General features: G+C 35.2%; 2 protein-coding genes across 3 annotated transcripts in view; one reads left to right on the top strand and one right to left on the bottom strand.

Annotated features, from left to right (window-relative positions):
* Positions 1–23952, top strand: part of LOC135204721 (zinc finger protein OZF-like) — a 459750-nt gene that overhangs the window by 226726 nt on the left and 209072 nt on the right. The window lies entirely within an intron of this gene.
* The window catches only part of LOC135204719 (fibrillin-1-like), a 19658-nt gene continuing 693 nt past the window's right edge, over positions 4988–23952 (bottom strand). The window contains exons 2-9 of one of the 2 annotated variants that reach the window (XM_064234872.1): positions 22676–22717; positions 22204–22233; positions 18640–18711; positions 18336–18401; positions 17979–18095; positions 16979–17098; positions 16613–16786; positions 4988–5657 (exon numbers count right to left, since the gene is read on the bottom strand). In XM_064234872.1, coding sequence (XP_064090942.1) covers positions 5452–5657; positions 16613–16786; positions 16979–17098; positions 17979–18095; positions 18336–18401; positions 18640–18711; positions 22204–22233; positions 22676–22717 — 827 coding nt within the window. In that variant the 3' untranslated portion in view covers positions 4988–5451. The remainder of the gene's footprint in view (positions 5658–16612; positions 16787–16978; positions 17099–17978; positions 18096–18335; positions 18402–18639; positions 18712–22203; positions 22234–22675; positions 22718–23952) is intronic. The other variant, XM_064234873.1, reaches the window with a different exon arrangement.

Below are 23952 nucleotides of genomic sequence, written 5' to 3'. Positions count from 1 at the left end.
TTACATTTTTGTACATTGCCTTGGTATTGATGTTTTTGCACCTTTTGCCATTTGTTGAGTGATCACTCCGTACTGTACCTGTATCCGTTCTCGAGCTAGACACAAATCGCAGGGCTGCTGCATATGCCTCTAGGACGCAACGAACCTGCTAGCTAGACCATATTCTCTTGCTCCACCAGATTTCCATGTAGCCTACTGTGATGGTAATTGCTTCATAGCAAAGAAAGATAAAGGAAAGGAAAACGCAATTTTCGAGAGTTCGGCAGCAAGGAGGGTTTCGGCGCCGTGTTGGAGGCGGCCTGTGTTTTCGCGGTTGTTCTGGTCGGAATCGGGACGTGGGCGTTGTGGAGCATAACACGCGCCAAATGCCGCGAGGAACGCAGCGAAATATGATGCAATATTCCTTCGAGAGTCTTCTAAGAAGTTCCAGTAATCTCGGGAGCCTGTGACGTTCGCCGTAGGCTCTGCCCCCAGAGTGCCGTATAAATACGACGGTCGTAGCAGCAGCCGCAGAGATCATAAAAGAGAGACACCAGTTAGTCACAGAGATATATCCTCAGTAAGATCCACAGATCAGATTATCAGTGAGAGATCAGCAGCAGCAGAGATCATCCGTGAGAGATAAGAGAGAAAGGGACCGACGAAGGATCAGAAGAAAAGTTGCTCGAGAGTTGGTTGGATTTTGGTCAAGCCATCTTCAGGAGTGAACGACCAAGTTATCTCGACGTTGAGAAGACTTCAGAGAAGAAAATGTCCGGCTAGAGGTTTTGGGGAGTTCCTGCCTTTCAAGTATCAAGAGTAGACTTTATTTTCTGCAATACGGAGTCAAGAGGACGTGAGCAATCGCCACTCTCCTTTTGTGAAGCCACCGCTTCGAGTCACTAAACCGGCCTGCAAGTATTTGAATTACCTCGCTGTTCCCCCAGTTCATGCAGTGTAAGATTCTGTTTTTTTATGTAAATAGGAGAAACCATTCTGCATTTACATTTGTTAGTAAGCTTGTAAATAAACCTTTGTTGTGTTAGTGTTTCTTTCTATATTCGTATCCCCAGTTTCAACTGTTGGTGTTAAAAATATATATATTTTTTTTTTTTTAATTTATTTCATATCGAACCTGAAGCAGATCTCTCTCAGAGGCTGTAACACCTACCTTTTCTTCTTTCCCTCTTTTTAATTTTTTTTTATTTTTTGGAGGGTGGAAAAATAGGTGCACGCTTTTTTTCATGATTTAATCCCGCTTCTCCTTTATTGGAAGGCAAAGTGACATGTATTTAGTAATCTGGCACTAAGGAACGAGATGGTTCTCGTATTGCTTTATATTTTATTCTTTAGTCCCAGTATGTTATGATAAACTAATTTTTTTATACCAGAACATAATATGTCATTTTTGTGAATCAAAATGCTAACGTAACCTACTAGCCCGGGCAGGTATAAAAAGCCCCTGCACACCGCATTCGTCCTCTTTAAATTCTAGTTATCCCATTAGTTCACTTCGGGTAGAGGGGCTCCAGGTTAACTCGTTCTGTCCCATGCGGAAGGGGGTTGCAAGAGACTCTGAGTGACTTCGGTTACCATGACAATGTACAGTAAGTAATTCTTTCGTATCTTAGCCATCATTGGCTTTAGTGAATTGCAATGTATTTGTGATTAAGCAGTGTTGTATTGGAATCATGTGCCTGTGCTTCTGAAATTTCGTTAAAGTGTAATTTAACCTCATTCTTAGTCAGCCACCTTGTAAATTTGTAAATACAACAACAGATAATTATTTTTTGTAATAAAATCCTAAAACTTTAGAGTGTTTCCATTGAGCTGTCCTTGTGTAAGGGCTGGGGCTTTTCCCTTCAGGTAGGACTATCCTCCGCAGAACACCGAGGCTGAATTAGCGTACTGTCGTCGAAGTATTCGGGATATGTCTTTTGATGGGTTTCTCTGATTGATGTAACAGTTCTGCCCTTGGTTCTTAACTAGTTGAGATACTACCTAAGAGAAGGTCTAGCAGAGGATTGGAAATTGGAAGGCATAGCGGGACCAGGATTTATTACTGTCCCTTTCACAAATCAGACTATGACGCCTTCCATTACACAATTTGCAATTTCGTTTGCTACTGCACTGTTTACTACTATGGCCAGAAATGAAGTAATTGAAGCATTTTAGAAAGAAGAATAATTATCGCCATTGTGAAATGGACACGAGACAGAGTGGGGTGGTTGGTTTTTTTGATACCTTTGATCATGATGGCTGTGACAAGTCTTTGCAACGTATCACCTTCCATACTGCGGATGAGAAAGTCTAATGCTTCAAACAATTTGGTTAAAGTGTAATCACATTTCTGCAGAAAGCCTACTACCCTTTGAATACCTGACCCTGTAACAGTGTCTGTTTTATTAGACCAGGGTTTCCCAAAGTGGGTTCCGTGAAGCAAGGTCAGGTAAGCTGAAGTTTATCATACATGCTGAGCGCACATCAGGGATTTAACTTGGGAACATGATACTTCCTTATATTTTCCATTAGAATACCTCACCTCCTTATCCTGAGGAAATTTGATTGAAAAATATGATTAAAAGACAGTAGACTTCTTCAATTAGAGTAAATCCTTTAACACTGAAAGCTGAAAGAAAATAGATATCCATAATTTTAGAAATATTCCTCAAAATTGAGAACCATATCACCATGACACAATGGACTTGAATTAAAATTATGTTGACTTATGCTTATTGCTTACTTATATCAGTCATTATTAAAAAAGAAACGCACTTGTTGATATAAATAATTTATTTTTACAGATCTCTTATGAATGTCAGTCTTATTAATACTAATAATTTTAGGTATATTTTAAATCCAATATCATGTAAATAGAAATTACTAGATTGAATAATGTGCACAACTAAATTTACTTTAACGTAATGCAACAAATGTCTCTCCACCCTGTGCAATAGCGGCATGCTGCACACGGTGATTTCGCGAAAGTCCACTCCATGTTTATAGTTGCATGTTCCCTCCGGCCGGCCTTTGGACTCAACAGATGTTCGAAAAATGATGTCAGCTTCACTGTGAGAAAGAAACAACAATTTTTCGTTTTCTTCCAAAGAACCAAAGCAACATAGATAATACGACACAAATTCTTCTTTATCATCAGAAATAGCCTCAATGTAGTGAGGAGGAGGAGGAGGAGGAGGAGGAGGAGGAGTCAGCAGAATCCCTCTTACTCTTCCGGAGAGGTTTTCTACCCTGGCTTTCCCTCCCTCCCTCCCTCCCTTTCTCTTTTTCTCTTTGTGCTCCTTCTTTCACAGATAAGGCTGAGGAACAGTTCTCAGAGAAGAAAAAAGAAAAATGAATTCAGGAGGGAAATTCTTGAAAGGCACCATATCACCAAATGGCCTCCTCTTCCCAGAGACTGACTGCGCTGACTTCATATCACTCATTCATGTGATGATATGAGTTCTGGAAATCATGTTTTGACTACTTATTCGTTCTAATTATGCATAGATACATACATACATACATATTTACATACATACATACATACATACATACATACATACCCTTTAACCAAATAAGAAACGTTGCTGAAATTTACAGGAAGCCTCAGTGATCTGGTGCTGGTGGCATTGAGACATCAGTTGAGAGAGAGAGAGAGAGAGAGAGGAGAGAGAGAGACGATGAGAGAGAGAGGAAGGGAGAGAGAGAGAGAGAGAGAGGAAAGCAAACAAGTGACTTGAAATTCAAGAGAAACAAATCTGTGAGAGCAACAACAGGAGGTGGTGTGTGGGGGTGGGGGTGGGGATGGGATAGGGTGAGATGGTCGGGTTGGAAAAGTTGTCGCCGAATTCAGAGTGATGATGATTCTGTCCTTGAGAGGCAATGAATGTGTTTTGCTTTTGCTGCCTTTCTCTCCTGCTCTACATGCATACATACATACATACATATAAAGTAGACTTATTATCTTGTGCATGTACACATATCCCTGACATATTTGCAAAAGCAGTCTCCTGTGAAAGCACCAATAACTGCATCAATCATTGCATGAATAGAGCTTTAGATTAGTGAGTCAACGACAAACAGGTCATCTGCAGAGAGAGTGGAAGGTCTTTCAGAACAGGAGAGAGAGAGAGAGAGGGAATGGGGGGGGGGGGGGGGGGGTGGGGGGCGAGGGTGGGCGCGTGAATGGAACTGACATGTACCATTGAGACCTTTATTATAACTTGATTTAAGATCTTACAGCCAATCTCAGTTCTGTTCTTCATTTCTTTTCGTGAAGGCATAACTCTCTCTCTCTCTCTCTCTCTCTCTCTCTCTCTCTCTCGCTCCTCTCCCTCTCTCCTCTCTTCTCTCTCTCTCTCTCTCTCTCTCTCTCTCTCTGATTATTTTCGAAGAAATGAAGAAAACATTCCGTTGTAATAAACCTTTTCACTTTCTCTACATCCTGTGATTTATGCTTAATAATTTTGGTGGAAGATAAGTGATGAAAATCTAACGATGTTCGTATTTATTTATGGATTAAGCAAGTTGCTTCTTCCCTTCTCTTAGAGAAGATTCCATGATAATTATGTTAGAACTCAAAGATATGATGAGTTATCATTCATTTGTTTATATATATGCATGCACATAGACACACACACACACATATATATATATATAGGGTTATATTAAAAGTAGGTATTGTCAAATTAGATAGCCTTATTCTCAGTAAGATATCTAAGATTCTCAACAATGCATCATTGTTTTTTTCATAATTGTTTAAGATTGGCCTTAGTCTTATATTTCATTTTACTCTATATAACTTTACGAATGTCAATCTAAATTATTTTATGTCATTTCATATATTTATTACTTTTTCATTTCATTAACTTCTTTGCCTTCAAAGTTGTTACTAAAATGTTTGGATCTTTTTACATTGTATTCATTTCTAATTCTCCTTATTCATTTCCTTTCCTTCATTTAAAAAAATTAAAAGGATTTGAAAAGGATTCAATAATAGAAGAGGTACTTAAATAACATGCATTTATTGTTGAAGTGTCACATGGAGAGTAACAAATCTGTGTTATGTCAGATATATCCTATAAACACAGAGTGTATATTAAAAGGTTATATTAATCTCTATGAAATAACATTTGCATAGCACAAAAGTATTGTATATCCTCAGAGGTTTACATAGAACAACATCAATGAAGTGCATCAGAGTAAGTCAAGCAAAAACACTGTAAGCAAAATCCAAATGAATGAATATTATAACATATAGTTATCTAATAACAGCATAGATTTCATCCTCAGCAAAGCAATACCATTATCTGAAGGGATGGAAAGGATAGAAGGAAGGAAGGAAGGAAGGAAGAAAGAGTCCTACAGACATTATTCACTAGAAACGAAATCGGTCATTTTTTGTCAACATTTGAAGGATTATTCAGGGTTATTCTGCCTCACACAGATCAGCCTAATGTTGAATTCTGGTGATTACAATACATATTGACAGTAACCCAAGGCCGTATCCGAGCACTTATATTGATTCACAGTGTACAAATGAGGAGAAGAAAAATTCCACATAATATAGCCACAACGCCTTGCAGGGTCTGTTGGGCGATGACCTTCCTCCCAGAGATCCTCTTGTAGAGGGAGTCCGCTCTCCAGCCATTTCCCTTCGTACACTCCTACCCAACCACCTTCCAAAGTCAAGAAATTCAGAAATTTTATCAGTATGAAGAAAACTTTGTCAATTAATCAAAATATAAGGCCAACAATTAATGGGAAATGATATTGTTGTTAATATGAGATTTTTCATTATTTCAATTAATATCTTATGAAATATTTCTTAGGTGATAATACTAATATAATTAAATATAGATCTATATATATATATAATCTTACATATATAATATTTTAATAGCTATATATATATATATATATATATATAATATATATATTAAATATTATATATATATATATATATAGATATATATATATATATATATATATATATATATATATATATATATATATATATATATATATATATATATATATTATATATATATATATAGTATATATATATATATATATATATATATATATATATATATATATATAAAGGCTGTAACACGAGAAATGAAAGAAAAAGGACTTTTGAACAGAAACCGTTCTATAAAGATGTTTGTCGGTGTGGGGGAATTTCAAGGTAGATTAGTTCATAATAGGAGGTCGGGGTAGTCAGGTATAAGGGGGGAGGGGGTAGAGAAGGAGGATGGAGTTTTTAGGTCGATGTGAATAAAATACCTCGCATTAAATTTACCATTTAATATTGAAGAGAAGAAATGCATGGATAATTGAAACCCCTCCCTTCCCATCATTGGTAGTCAATGGGCACCGATAATAACAAAAAATAAATAAGTAGATAAATAAAAAGAGGATGACAAACTGAATCTCCCGTCCATTAGAATAAGGCTCATTCATGAGACACACATCAAAGACTGAGAATGAATCATCGAAAACCTCTCCCTCCACCAAATGTATTCATTTACAAGACTTTCTTTAAGCGTAAAGCCATCCAAATGTAGGTACCGCATTGAGCTAGTCGTTCAAGTTAGATTATTTGCGAATAAAAATCATCATAATTAAAGGATGAGCAATCCACCACCACCCACACGCACCCCGAACAGTTATTTGGAAATTCCCCTCACTGACAAACGGAGCCATAATATGCATATATTAATAGAATATCTTCTGCTCAGATACGGATCCTTCGTTTCCCGAAATATTTGCATTAACTCGTGTTACAACCTTTATGCGCGCACACACACACATACACACGCACACACACACACACACACACACACACACACACACACATATATATATATATATATATAATATATATATATATATATATATATATATATATATATATATATGTAAGTGTTTACATAATCAAAAATATGGAATGTTAGTCCATATATATAAAAGAATAAAACTAAAGAGGTCAACCAGATTGCTTGCAGGAATGTGATCAGACTAGAGACGCTAAAGATGACGTATACAATAAGTATGTAGGCTAAGTTGACATGCCGTCATCTGTGGTCATTCATTTGTTTTGAAACAGTCCAAGCTCCCTGCTTGAGACAACTACCCCGACCTATTATTCAAACGGCCTACGTGATCTGTAGCGTGTCTCATTTGATTGTGTGTTCGTATGTAACTATGTCATCTGATAGTATGTTCATATGTTCGAACTACTGTCTGTTCCTTCATAACTTGTAACAGAGATGGTAGACGAGAGAACAGAGTTAGCTATCGTCATTAGAAGACCTGTACCTCTTTACCTAAGCTTTATCATGTAGAGGAATAGGATTAGCCATCATCATTGGCAGAAGCGATCAAGCTATCGTTATTAGAAGACTTGTACAATCATATCTGATCTTCACCATGTAAAACTTCAGAAGAATATATAATTTTTATACTTAGTGTTTTCTACAAGAACCTCACCGAACCATGAGTTTAACACATCGTCGTAAAGATAATACCGACTTCGTAAGTGATCTACAAAACCCCAGACACTCCATTGAAGATGGAAGTGCAATACCAACCGACTTAGCGTATAGATTATAGCTAGTCTAACATTACCTCATAGGGCGCCTTATCATACAAGGCACAAGCCCTAATATTGGTGGCCAGCGTACCAGAAGAACTCTACAACGTCCTACGAAGAAAAACCAGAATAATAAATCATGTATCATAAGAAATCAACGACGACGGAAGCAGCAGATTCTTCAAGCAACCTAGTATCATCGTTAGTGAGCGACTTCAGAAAACAATAAGAACTCTTCAACGACGACGAAAGCAACAGATTCTTCAAGCAACTTAGTATCATTGTTTAGTGAATAACTTCAAGAAACAAAACCGACGTGTCTTTTTCCTACGGCAACGGAAGCTTCGTCTCTCATTAGAATCATTCAAGAAAACATCGTTAGTGAGCGTTTCCGACACTGCAAGAAACAAACCGAACGCGTCTGCAGCATCGGATTTTCAAGGGCTCGAATCATCGAAACAAACGCGCACGGGGGAAACCTGAAGCCAAACCAGGTCGTCCGCTAACTAGAGAAGGAAGGAGGACCAAGGCCGTGTGTCGTTATTGGAACACCGTGACTTCCCACAAAAGCAAGCTAAGTACAATTTTTTATTCATTTGGAGTAACTTTGAGTGTTTCCTTTGCAGGTCGAATTTCGTTATTCCTGTGGCTGAAGTTACGAGACATTCTTAATCTTACTTTTTTACAGAAATTATCTACATCATTGAGATTTCGCTACTGCGAGTTTTTTTTTTATCTTTGAGTGTCTGTTTCCAGAAGTTCTACTGAAATATCATAATCATATACTATGTTAATTTTATCATTTTGGGTGATTATTAATCCCTTACGTAACAAATCATATTAAACAGTGAATATGCGTTTACGCAGTGGACGTCTGTATTTATACAGATGCATGGATAGGGTCGTTAAGCACCGTAGTGATTAGAAAACACACAAAAAACAAGTGGAACACCCGTACAAATCTATATAAATTAGAGGTAACACTATTTCGGGTCATGACAATAAATGCTCCTTTGCAAGTCCCGATCGCAGTTTTAGCCTTGAGTTTTTGAGTTATATAAAATATCGAACCTCAATGACTCAACTTAACTTTAAAAATATGGCTGGATTGCAAGGAATAACATGTCTGTAAAAAACTTTCATCAGGCTAAATGCGCTGACCAGGATCCCTCACTATTTCAAATTTTAGCAAAGAATGAAGTACAAACAGTTAATATTGAATACAGTAGAGATAACTTGTCTTATTAGTAATCGCTCAGTTCCTAATAGTTCGTCATTCATTGCTTTATACGTAACCAGCAACATAATGCTAAAAACACACAATATGTTGCCGATGGTAATAAAGAGAAGGATCCTAATTATTACAAAAAGAAATAGAAACAGTAGCCGTTCAGAATCAAACAAGCAAACTCGGTGACTGTGTCACCTAGTCAAGCGGTCAAGGTCAGTCAAAAAACTGCCGAAGTGTTCAAAGCATAGCAAATTCCACTCAATAAGCGACTCTAGCAGAGTGGGGAAAAGCGATGTTGGTTTATACATGCCAATATCTTTTTGAATAAAAAAGGAATTTCCCTATGCATCACACGACCGTATAAAGTAATCAGAGCAGGTTTTCGTTTTTTTTTAATACATAAGTTATTATGAGTAGTGGTGGATTAAGCCCGACTGTACGCGCCGTAAAAATTAGAATATCTTATTTATTCCTTTAGTACAATTAATTACCAGTATTTACGGACTCACCGTCTGTTGTTCGAACTTCCCTAATGAGAAGTCCGGATAAGCGAGCGTTTGCAGATACCTCTATAGTTATAAAAAACATTGATCTGTATCTAGTGTAATTGTAAGATTCATCTAGGGGTATACAAAATATTATCTTACATCCTGCAAAATAAGGCGTGTTTATCAAAGGAAAATCCTATAAACCTTCAAACATATTAAAATCCGTTTGAACAAAAATGAGACAGTTAATCAAATAATAACTTATATAAAGGAACTATACATTTGTCTCATAAATCGTAACATTGTTCAAATGACCCAACAGAATTCTCCCACAACCGCAGTCGCACTTTGCACGCAAAATCTCGAGAAGCATGCACCCTCGAATGTCTTAGTGCGTGTAAAAAGACTTTGCTGGGAAATGAAATTTTAATCCTTCCCGACACTCTGAAATATAACGATTTCCGCGAACAAAGCCCTAAAAGTATACATATCGTGGATACAGAAGTTATAAATATCGCATTTTTTATTGTTGCTGCTAATTTTTAATCACGCCCCAACCGGTCGTGGATGAATTTCTCTGATAATCTATCTAAAGTAATATCCGTAAAGTCATTCAAGCAGAGGTGATTCAGCAGAAATTTTTTTTATCTTTTACCTGAATACCAGGAAGTTTCTCCACTGGCGAGTGATCTCTGGAAAAAAAACGGATGTAATTTAACACAAAACACGGTCTAAGGACAAACATAAAGCTATTTACGTACCTTCGTATAGATTCTAAATGAAATTTCAAAATAGAGATAAATGACGAAGTTGAAAAATGTTAGTAATAGGAGCCATTAGGAAATCAAATAAGCCCATATAATTTTTCCCTCAAATGTCATGCCATAAAAGATCGGACTTGGCGTATCTGCGTAGATTCTGTCGCTTAAACAAGGAAACGACTCCCGATAGTTTCCAGTGCCATGTACCGACGACATCTTATCTCTGTTAGGTTAGAATAAATTTTTTTTCACCAACTTGGACTTACTTAAAAGCTTTTACCAGATACCATTACCTAAGTGATTGTACCTCATACTCCGTTTTCAGCACACTCAGGGGACATTATCAATTTTTTACGTATGCCTCCGGCTTACGTTGCGCCCAATTACAATATAGTGTTTGGAGACTTTTAGGGGATAACCTACATGCCTATATGGATGATCTTGTAATCTTTTCTAATACCTTAGAAGTACATTCACATAAAGTTGAGCTAGTGCTACAGAGACAAAGACAAATAATCTCAGAGTAAAATATCTAAAAGTGAGTTTTTAAAAACCGAACATGTTTATCTAGGTTTTATGTGTCTGGTCAAGGTCTTAAAAGTAGTCCATGGTAAGGTGTCGGCTATTCATAACTTTCCGGTACTTATTAACGTAAAAGGGGGATACAGCACTTTTGCGCTGTAGTGAGTATTACAATCGTATGTAAATATGTAACTCTTCAATCATGACAGCTCCTTTAACAGATCTTACGAAGAAGAGCGTAGATTTATTATGGTCTGAAAAGCATCAACAGGCGGAAAATGCAGCTTACCTAACTTAAAAATCCCTGATTTAAATAAGGAATTTTTTTTATCGCAACAGACGCCTCAGACCAAGGGGTAAGAGGGATACTACTTCAGTAATATGATAAACAGTTCTTCCCTATAGCTTTTTATTCACGTAAACTAAAGCCCTCTGAAAGTAAATATGCAGTAATAGGCAAGGAAGGGCTAGGTATCTTTAACTCACTGGTACATTTTAAGTTCATAATCTATGGCTATCCTGATAAAGTCCTTACTGAACATGAGTCCTTTACCGAGTTTTTCAAAGGCTTTAATCACAGTCCAAAAGGAACTCGGTGACAAATGATCATTCAGGTCTTTGGAGCCAAGATAAGATATCTACCTGGGAAAGCAATTATCATAGCTGACGTATTATCCCGCAAATCCCGCACCATACTGCAAAGAACCATTAATTAGACTAAAAGATATAGAAACATCCGTGCCTATTGTTAAAACCGTATCTAAACAAGAAAATTCCTTAACCCAAGAGATCGCGAGCATTGAATATCTGGGTCGGAGCGCAGAACTGTTACAAACTGAACAAAGCAATAAACACTTCGGACGGAAACAGAGTCAGCAGCAATAAACACCAAACAATAAACACTTCGAAACGGAAACAGGGTCAGTGGCTAGGCAAAAAACAATAAACACTTCGAGCAGAAACCCTAAAGCAAAAGTATATTTAAAGTATGTGTATCAGAATAATGTAATCAAATGTAATATTATATGTAGGTCTGTGACGAGGAAAACCCGAAGAACACAGCAGATGACTAACGACCAGGTAGTAGTAATAATCTCTCTCATACCAATCGTCATAAACTGGTTGCATTCCGTCATCCAGGGTTCCCTCCTTTTTCACAGAAAGAAACCAAATCACTGTTTTTTCTCTGGCCTACAATACTTACAGATATAAAAAGCACATAACTAATTGTAACACGTGTCATGAAAACAAGGGATACACTAAGACACCTGTCAGTTTAGGGGCCTATCCTGTGCCAAATCAATCCTTGAAAGAATATACGTAGAATTATTAACAGAATTACGAGTCTGACAGAGGGAATAAACACTTCTTAGTGTTAATAGTTCCTTGACACGTTATATAGAATTATAAGCACTAAAAAACAAAAACAAAAACACCGCAATTGAGTGCGTTACGAATATTTATGAGTGCTAAATCAGTAAATATGGAATTCAACACATAATAATCTGTGACTCGGGTGGTGTAAATCAATAATAATCTCCTTAACACGTTGTGTGAATTCCTTTCCATTAAGAAAACCAATAATATATTTTATCACCAGAGTCAATCGGTTTGGTAGAATAAACTGATAATTAAATAGGAAGTGTCAATGTCTTACGAGTTACAACTCGTGATATTGGATCCGAACTGCATTATAGCGGTTCTCGCGGTTTTAAATACCTTTATCATTATATCTTGTATCTATAGAATTGATGCCGCAAGTAGCCTTATACGGTACGCCGCTAGAACACTTTTCCACATATTCAAGCCAACCATTAATTTATCAAATATATATAAAAGAAATATATATAAATAAATATAAAAAAATAAAATAAATATGGATACAAGTGGAGTCAATATAATACACTCCGTAAGAAGTCGGAAGGGTTACAAATTATAATAAAAAAGGAATCACGATAAAATCAATAAGCAAAACGTAACCATAGATAATTAAATATCCAAATATATATGCGTAAAGATTTGAACTCTAACTTAACGCTTTAGTAATGACAAATAAGCTAAAAGTTCAAACACATATCCAAAATCTACTGACATATTGTCTGTCCGTGATTTTATATTCGTAGTCAATGAAAAAAAAAATTAAATAAATAAATAAATAAATAAACTAATAATAAATAAAATAAATAAAATAAAATAAAAGAGATTTTAAAGTCAGGAAGTCTAGAAGTGAAAATGTTATCTATTGGAATAAATCCTATATGAATCTTATACAGGGCTAATAATATATATAGAATTTGTATGGAACCCGTTTCCATATAGTTTGAATAAGGAATATTTAATTTAACATAATTACAATTATGCAGTTTTCCAACATGAAACTAATATATTGTTCAATTTTGGTACTGTTTTTTTTTCAGACATTCTTCTCATGTGGGTCGAGTATTAAAAAACAAAAAAATTATCCTAAAGTCGTATTTGTTACAGCAAGTAACGTAACTCTTAGCTGGCTGAGAGCAATCTCCTGCCAAGTGACGACGTCATCATTGCCGTATCAGCATTTGTTCCTTTTAACCTCAATAATCTGCTTACACAGGCTTCATCTGTGTGTCGTCTCTGCTTGCAACAGCAGATTGACTGGAGAAAGGAATGCTCAGCTCATGAACTTCACATGTGGTTCATAGGTCACATGACAGGCCACATAACATATTCTTATCCGTGTGTGTAATGCAAGTAGTTAAGGACTTGCAATCATTTTGAAATTAATGAACAAAATAAGCAAATAGAATTTCTATAACAACAAAATGAATTAATTTTTTTTTTCTGAACCTCATAGACATTTAGAAGTATCAAGATATGTATATATGAAATATTTACTTGCAACATTAGCCTATTACAATTCAAGTAAAACATTCATGGGAAAATGTCACATTTTCTTGGAAAACCCAAAGTTTATTTAGAAATTAGTTACATAGTGGGTTTTTTTCGTTGCATCTCCTACCTATTAATAAAGTTTTTAAAAAAATTAACCTCAGAGGATGCGCACGAGAAAATTGAATATGAAACTTTTGTTAGGGCACATAGAATCATGATTAATCTTCTCTTTGACTCTTATGTTGCCTGGCAATCTTACAATTAGCTCCGTTTTCCACTTCTTTGTCTAGTAACTTACTACCAGTAATATCGAATTTTCTTTGAGATTCGTAATGATATCTATTTATTTGTTATAATTATGGATATTTTTACAGTCATCATAGACCTGGATAGGTTCACTCATTGTTAATGCCATGGATAAAAAGTTTGTACAGCGGACTCTTCTGAATTCCAAAATATCAGCGAATTCATGTGGGTTAAGTCTGGTCTAAATGGCTCTCTTCCCTCCCCTGTATTTGGATGTCGTCTGAATTTACTTTGCCCTTGTGACAAGTATAATTTCACTTGCAGGCTGATTAATGGAACCTGGTTACAGTATCCTGCAGTACGAGAGTTTCACATCGCAACTTCAACAAATCGTTCGTCGCAGCGGACGACTACAGTCAAGTAACAACCGCCTACAATGTGAAAGGAATTTCATGGACTTCTTCGAGCCGACACCGTAGCTCGTCGTTATCGCGACCGACACCGTATCCTCGTCGTTAATTCTCGTTGTTTTTTAAACGGAACGCTCCGGCGGCTGTGGAAATCGACTACAAAAAGGGACATATTTCCGACAATTACGACCCGAAGGATATTCAACTCTACTTTGCTGGCGAAGGACTCGTGCTGGGGATGTTTTTTTTATTCATCGCGAACGTAATCGTGTAGCTTAGGATGCAGAGAATAAGTATGAGCGCAAAATGGAACGTTGGACCCGCCCAGGCAAATTTTCCCCTTGTTTTAACCATTGAAAAAGGCCGTTTCATTTGGCTAAAGGTGGTTGTCTGGAACTGTGTAATGGACGAAAAGTTGTTCGAAAGCTAGTTGAAAGTGAAGTAGTATAACCTCGGTCATGTATCCTATATATATAAAGTATCATGTATCCTATATATAATTGATCATAAATAACAGAGTCGAAATATATCTTTGCGTGTACGCAATAGGAATCTCTTATATAAATGATCATAAATAACAGAATCTAAATATATCTTTGCGTGTACGCAATAGGAATCTATTTAAAGTGCACATATATTAATCATAATTATATGAATCCATATACATATGTATAAACAAATCAGGTAGCCTATAATCAATCTGTTACCTTTTTTCTTACCAATATCTGCAGTTATATATGAGTTAGTATATTGATTAATGAATCAGATATATAACATTTAGCATAAAAATCAACGAATCAATCAGCATAAACATTAATAATTTTATCAATTCATATATGAACTTTTTTATCAGTTAAAATATGATTTTTATCATGTTAATCTTCATTCTATGCAATTATCAGAGTACATTAGTATTTTCTGTAGCATAAGTATCTTAATGAGATGAAGTGAGAAAAACTGTATCATCCTATATCACGTGATCACTATTATTTACCAATATCATTGTTTTATATTTTATTACTTGAATCAATTCATGTACACCATGAATTTTTATTTACTTATATATATATATTCACATAGTGTCTGTATCACACTCCTATAAGTCAAATGCAAGTCAAGTTTGAGTAATATTCAGTGGTTGGTTTTGGTAGCTGACCGAGCTAATGTAAGTGTTTACATAATAAAAATATGGAATGTTAGTCCATATATATAAAAGAATAAAACTAAAGAGGTCAACCAGATTGCTTGCAGGAATGTGATCAGACTAGAGACGCTAAAGATGACGTATACAATAAGTATGTAGGCTAAGTTGACATGCCGTCACCTGTGGTCATTCATTTGTTTTGAAACAGTCCAAGCTCCCTGCTTGAGACAACTACCCCGACCTATTATTCAAACGGCCTACGTGATCTGTAGCGTGTCTCATTTGATTGTGTGTTCGTATGTAACTATGTCATCTGATAGTATATGTTTATGTTCGAACTACTGTCTGTTCCTTCATAACTTGTAACAGAGATGGTAGACAGAGAGAACAGAGTTAGCTATCGTCATTAGAAGACCTGTACCTCTTTACCTAAGCTTTATCATGTAGAGGAATAGGATTAGCCATCATCATTGGCAGAAGCGATCAAGCTATCGTTATTAGAAGACTTGTACAATCATATCTGATCTTCACCATGTAAAACTTCAGAAGAATATATAATTTTTTATACTTAGTGTTTTCTACAAGAACCTCACCGAACCATGAGTTTAACACATCGTCGTAAAGATAATACCGACTTCGTAAGTGATCTACAAAACCCCAGACACTCCATTGAAGATGGAAGTGCAATACCAACCGACTTAGCGTATAGATTATAGCTAGTCTAACATTACCTCATAGGGCGCCTTATCATACAAGGCACAAGCCCTAAATTATATATATTATTATAATATATATATATATATATATATATGATATATATATATATATATATATATATATATATATATATATATATATATATATATATATATATATATATATATATATATATATATATATATATATATATATATTATATATATATATATATATATATATACACATACACATAACACACATTTCTGGATATATACCCATAATTCTAAGTAATAACATCTTTTTTCTGTGTATTGGTATATGTATATTATATGATAAATAATATATATATATATATATATATATTTTATATATATATATGATAAATATATATATATATATATATATATATATATATATATATATATATTATATATATATATCTAAATATATACATAAATATATACACATACACATAACACACATAATATATATACACATAACAATCTGTGTTCTGTGTATATGTAGTATGTATATAAATTATGTTTGTGTGTGGCATAAAATGATTTTTAAAAAAACTCTTTCTCTCTCTATCTCTCTCTCCTTATCTTTTGATAAGCAGCTAATATTATTATCAGAATCATGTCAGGAGACAGTAGTCACTCACCATAAGGAAAAGCGCGATCAACATCCTTTTCATTCCGTATTTTGATGTCCTGCACGAAACGCCACCCAGCCTCCTGGCAGGTGGCGTTCATCTGGTGCCAGGTCAGGGATTCATACACAGCCTTGATGCATCCCAGACCCTCGTAGACCTTGCCCGAGGGTTCGCACGAAAACTCTGGAAGGAGGAGAAGGAGGCTGAAGTAATGAGGAGGAGGTTGCATAAGAGTCGAAATGACCCCGAATAATGGGACCGTTGATCTTTCATGAGCTGATTTATAAAAGATAAGAAAGGAAATGATGACATAAAGTAAACCGAAGCAATTTTTGCTATTCTCTGCTGACTTTGTTCACAGAATGTTTCCCTTACCACAGGTTCGTCCATCTCCCTCGAAAGGTGGGTTGCAAGAGCAGCTGTAACTCCCCACGGAGTTCCTGCATGTTGCCTGGGGGCTGCACTCGGCCTTCCCTTGGGCGCACTCGTCGATGTCTGTTCGGAAGTCAATGATTAATAGTTTGGAGGAACGAGGCATCGTGGAATGGTCCCAGTCTTTTGTTCTGAGGGAGGGCAGGTAAAGGAGACAGAGGGCTTGGAATCTTTTTAAACCATACGTAGGGACTTGGAGTTCATATTAAGCTGGATAAAAACAGCCTTTAAATATGTATAACAAAGATTTTTTAAACCATAACCGTCATAATATCAGATATGATTTCTTTATTAAAGAAGGACAAATGTTCCTCGAAGCAGGCAAGGCAGTTGAAATTGTGACTTGGAATTTCTATTATAGAAAAAGTTTCCACTTCCTACTGGAAGGTCATCAGATGGACGAGGGAACTTTACTTGGAAGAGAGAAAGACCCACAAGAGACTGATACAATGTGCATGGCTAAACAATCGGAAGTCTCATCCTGCTTTTGTGGTTTTGGTGTGAGACAAAGGTTTGAAAACAGGACATGCAAAAAGGACGGTGGTGTCTCAAAGGTTTGCATCTGTCGACATCAAGGCAGTCTGAACTCACCTATAACTAGAATGACAACCCTGAGGATTGGAGTGTATCATGCATGCCCCGTTTGTGCTGTTTGAGGCAGGCTCGAAATATTTCTCAAAATTGCGTCCATATTCCTCGTGAAGCAGAATTATAAAGTAAGAAACCTGATTCAACATGACTGTTATAATAACAAAAGGAAAATGTAATGATATTGATTTAACTCTTTGGCAAAAAAAAAAAAAAAAAAAAAAAACTACCAGACAAGAACAGTTTGGAAAGAAAGGTCATATGAGCAAAACGATCTAGCAGTAAACGACGGAAGTAAGCAAAGTGTAGGAGAAGAATAGGTGAAGAAAAGAGTGTTAATTTCTCTTTCTCTCACCTTCGCAGTGCGACCCATTCCGTGAAAAGCCTTCTGTACAGTAACAAGTGAAGCCGACAAGCTTGTCGGTGCAAGCTTCATAATCACCGCAGTTGTGACTTCCCTCGGAGCACTCATCTGTGGGAAAAGTTATAGAAAGAAGAGTAAACGAAACAAAATCTCGATTGATGATGGTTCAGCGACGAATTCCTATCGCCTGTCAGTTAGATGTTTAACATGACAGATAAACTCTCTAGAAAGGGATTCATCCCTTTGTTTAGCGGATAAGGACAGAAACGTTTCAGTTCACGTGAACAGAAAATATACTGATATATGCAATTATTTCATCATCCTCTCTAGAGCATAAGTGCTACTGACCAGTCTCTAACAAAGAGATGACTCCAGATATTTCCTGGTGAAGGAAAGATTCCAGTTCTCGTTGTCCTGGAAGAAAAAAATCCTCCCATGAACACTTACCGGAACTCTTATGATGTGCTTTAAGTCTTATTCATACTTTTACATGTAATATGTCTAAGGAATATCAAAGTCCTTTACTATATTGCTAAATTTGCAAATACAAAACTTAGTAAGATTTATTTTTAATACTGACATATTAAAAAAAAAATATTACAAATCAGTATATTATGAATTAGGTAAAATACTTTTCAGATGAAAAACGTACCTGCTAATGATATGTTTTTGAAGTGTTCCAAGTCCTCCCTTCCAAGGCAGTCTTTGGTTTCCTGATGGATCCCTGAAATGTATAGGAGGTACTTGAGGTGAAGATTACATATATATATATATATATATATATATATATATATATATATTATATATATATATATATATATATATATATAATATATATATATATATATATAACTGAATCACAAAAGTTAGGAACGTGATAAATAAATCCATAAATAAAGATATATGCCACAAAGGAAAATAAACAACGGAGTATCCACGAGACCTTTCGACGTTCAAATGTGCTTTACTAAGAGATGAACTGCTTAGTAAAGGATGTTTGAATGTCGAAAGGTCTCACGTAGACTCCGTTGTTTATTTTTCTTCGTGGCATATATATATTATTAATTAATAATATAAATATACATATATATTTTAATATTAAATATTATATATTTATATATAATATATATACTATATATATATATATATTATAATTATATATATATCTATATATATATATTATATATATATTTATATATATATATTATACTAATATAATATATAGATAAATATATATATATATATATATATAGATATATATATATATGTATATATATATATAAAACTATAATATATTCTATAATATATATAATATCTATAACATTATATATATATAGACATATATATCTATATATACATATATCATATATATATATATATATATAATTATAAATATAATATATATTATATAATATATATAATATATATATAATATATATATATATATATATACTATACATATATATATATATATCTATATATATAAATATATATACTATATATATATATATATATTATCATATATATATATATGTATATGTATTATTCCACACCATTATGATGAGATAAAATTCTTCGGCAAAAGAACACACCTTTTCGTCTCAAGCCAATCATGAATTTTCCTCCCTGGCATTTTGATAAACCCACTTTACATTATCATTATCTTCGGTATCACTGAACTTAACGTTGACTATTATCTATTAATGCCAATGGCTTGGCAGTGACATTAAGAACTATTTCCCATAACGTTGATTTTGATCTCTGCTCTGAGTGGAAGAGAAAATCCCAAGAACTTGGTATTACCATTTGGTAGTGTTTTTTGCAAGTGACAAAATTTAGCATTCAGAAACGAGTGAGGGATACTGAAGAAGCTTTGCAGTTACATTGTAATGTCTCCAGTTTTGCCCAGATATCCGGAAATCTCTTTTAAAAGATGCTTCAGTCATCAGGCTGACTTCAGACCCATTAAATATGATGATTATATGTAACACAAATCTTTGAAAAATGATTATATGAGCATTGTCTCCCCATAAAATAAGAGTGGAAGAAAGGAAGGAAGGAAGGTTCAGGGTCAGAGTGTTCTATATGTCAGCAAAATCTTCAACATCAACCACTATTAATCTGTACACTCTTTCCAATAATTAAGATACGCTGTTCAAGTGATGATGAGGGCATACTACGCCTCTGAATAATTGATGTACCTTCAAAATTTCAAAATTAAGATTTATGGAACTTTACATTCTATAACCATCTGACATTAGCCTAGAGCGTATATTTGAACCATCAGCAGCCTGCAGTTCTGCCTAGGTGGTTTAAAAGGACAATATACGCAACCTATTTAAAGGGACGCACGTGAGTACCGCCCTTCTACGCATACCAATACAGTTTATTTTCCCTTTTCTGGGCGATTTTTATGTCTTTCCAGTGATTTCTGGCAACTCTCTCCCACACTCCCTTATAAGACTCAGAGCTTGCAAGGGGAGAGCATATTCTTGTTGCGCTCATTGCTGGTTAATAATGATTTGGCACTGTGATGACACCCCAGCAGTGAGGCGTAAAATTGTCGTAGACGCCAACGGCGGTGGATCTGAACACATAATCAAAGTGAGTTGGTAGCAATGATCTGTAGTAAATATTAGAATTACAAGAATATTTTTCGTCTATAGAATCATTATATGTTAAGGAAAGTTGTGTGTAAGAATAACGCTAATCATGAAATAAATAACCAAGGTATGTTGCACTAAAAATTTCAAGCATTGTCCCGAAATGGTACTGAAAACTTTCAAGGGCTATAACTCAAAACACTACTTTTTTGGTTTCAAATATTTGCCAAAATCCTAAAAATAATGGGAGCTTCTTGAAATTGCTCACGTGAGTACATATTGGATGTATCTTTCTCGTGTTATTTCGTTTTTTTATAATGTGAGAATTTTTAGTACAACAAGGAATTTCATTAAGAAAAATACTATTTGTGTGACGTCACGCATGACATACATTTTTATGACTTACATGTATCTTTATTTTATTCGAGCTACATATGTCCTTTAATATCTAATTCGCTCTACCTCAGAATTAATATATTTTCATATATGTAAACCGATGGGGAATTTTTTAGTTGATAATAATTTTGTCCTCTCGTGGGTTCGAACCACCGCTCAGCGGCAGAGAAGTAATCAGGACTTCAGTGACGTTAGCCGAAAAGACTTCAGTGACGTTAGCCGAATCGATAACATCACTGAAGTCCTGATTTCTTCTCTGTCCGCTGTGTGTTCTTAATATTAGCAACAGACAATATAACTAGGTAACTGGCTTAGGAAATGTATTATTGACAACTTCGTAACTATGTAATTGACTGCTTAGTAGTTCCATTTCCGTTTGTAGTAGTTGTCCTTTAAGTGTAATTCTAGACTATGGACCATTTGCTTCTTGATTGTACTATATTTTACTTTTTTGTTTTCATGTTCATCTTTGATATTTCGAAGCTGTTTTTCAACTAAAAAATTCCCCTTCGGTTTACACATATGAAAATTTAATTCCGAGGTAGAGCGAATATTTTATTAAGGGACAAATGTAGCTCGAATAATTTATATGAATCACGGTGATGTGATAATTATTTATGTATCTTTAAGTATTTGAGATTTTAAGAAAAACGAAATTACACGTCGTTTGTATGATATCTGAGTATCTACATGCATAAGTAGGTGTGTCTAGGATAAATAATAAGACGGACGGACATATCACGTTCTTATGCTCACAGAATGTTGGCAATGGTCTTATGATTGTGCCCTAAAAGAATTAAGTGGAAAGATTAAATACTTTTTTAATTAATATTTTTGTGTCAGAGGTGTAGTATGGCCATTAGCATTCTTTGTCACATACTTGGATTGACAGGCACACACCGATAAACTACCCTACCTCTGCTTGTATATTAAAAAATTGTATTGATATTCTTATTATAAAATGAGGGTGAAAACATGTATGACAGGGTCTTTAGAATCCAGCTACTCCTAAACCTGGGTTTTTCAGTATAAAGGCTTTCCAATATCCTGCCATAATATCTGGAAAATAGGATGCTCACTTTGCAGAGAGTCCTGGTTGTCTGTCGCTGTTCCAAGGGAAAACAAGAGAATAAACAAAGCTTATTTACGGATCAGTTGAAAATACAGACACGATGCTTTCAGAAAGACAGCCACAGACATCGTGGAGTTGCAAATACCTTTCAGGTGTTCCATCTCGAAGCGAAGTTCTGGAAAGGAAAATCAGTTTTTCTTTACATGGCAACATAATCAAAGGACATTGGATTCAAATAAAAAAATGTGACTGAATGGAGTAAGTTCTGCCACCTCAGAATATATGGTACTGATTATGTGCTTATAGAGATATTAGAGTATAATATATCAATAAGATTAGACTTTATATGTGACCTCCTCTAAGGAATTCTTTGTAGAAAAAAATCTGTCCTACGAAGTATCAAGCTGACACGAGGCTGATAATAAATTAACCAGCCTCTTGAGTTAATTTACTTTAAAATATAAATGATTGTTTGGAGAACACTATTCTTTCTTCCTCAAACACGAGGCTCACATTCACAGTAACATGATTCATTCTATGAAGCAGAGGGACTCAAAAAGTCCGGGAATTTATTATGTAATAGAAATAAACATTTGAAAGCAAAATATATGAATTACCTTGAAGTTTGCCTTCAACGTGTTCCTGTTTCTCCTGCATTTCTGGAAAGATAAGTTATTGTTTTAAAAAAGCTGGAATTTACTTTTAAAAGTATACCTACTGCACAAGAAATGTGTCAATAAAATGGAGACGAAGAAACTCATTGCCCAGAGTCTTAAAAAAAAGATATATGTATTTGCACGAAAGTGTACAAAGGTTCTTCTGCATTCATTATAGATTTATAGTGAGCAACAGATCATAAGAAGTCGGGAGTTACTCTGGTTTTTCTCTTCACCTACAGTTCACTCGTGTAAGTGACACTGGGAAACTACCCACCAGTGAAGAAAACAAAACAGGTAAGAAAACAACAAATGTATAGAAACTTAAATCAATTAAACTTCAATAGAAAGCATGGGTTAGTGTGCTTAAAAAAAATATGCCAACTTCTTTTAAAGCAACAGAAACCAGCATAACAAAAACTGCTACGAAGACCATTTCATGACTTGACAATGCAAGGAACAGAAGGCTCCTGGTACTGGGACGTGTGAATGTGGAAGTTCTGCAGAGTGAGTAGCTCACACACATTGGCTCTTGGGGGCCCTTGGGGTGAAGGGACTGAGAGAGCTATGACTGAGGTTCCCTGTGGAAGAAGGAACATCATCTTCCAGTAATCTTTGCAAAGATGAAGATCTTGACAGGCTTCAGACACTAAGCCAGGAAAAGTATTACAACAACAGTCGAGATGAAGATCTGAAACAGATGGCACTGATAATGTCATCTCTGCAGGTGCACAAAACCTAACAAATAACGTAACTTTTACAGCTGCAGACACCATAACACGAAGGAGAAGAAATATCTGGAGTAACAGAAAAGAAAGATCTGAAGTAGCCTAATGAAAAAAAAACTTTTGTTTTCTTGCAGCATATGATGAAAAGCTTTTTAGATGCTGTGGGAAAGAACACTATGAGTTGAAGGTATCACCAAGTATCGACTGACAATCATGACTATTCAAACAGAAAAATGAAGTAGGAACCTGGTGCAAAACAGGCTGATGAGAGCCTTCTTTTCAGCGAAGTTTAACTTTACTAGCTATACGACAGTTTGATCCTCTTAGATGGCTGAAACACCACCTATAATCAGACCCAGGGCATTATTTGAAATCAGGGCAGACACGTTTGTCAGCTGAAGACAGACAGAAAACAGAGCTCTAGGGCTGACCTGTCATGTAAACAAGGACTTACCACAACTTTGGTTCGTCAAATATTATCATATTCACTATTCTCTTGCTAATAAAGGA

This window comes from Macrobrachium nipponense, chromosome 47 (genome assembly GCF_015104395.2).
Source record: "Macrobrachium nipponense isolate FS-2020 chromosome 47, ASM1510439v2, whole genome shotgun sequence".
NCBI classification, from domain to species: domain Eukaryota; kingdom Metazoa; phylum Arthropoda; class Malacostraca; order Decapoda; family Palaemonidae; genus Macrobrachium; species Macrobrachium nipponense.
The sequence above is the reverse complement of the archived record's forward strand: the minus strand, read 5'-3'. Positions and strand labels throughout refer to the sequence as shown.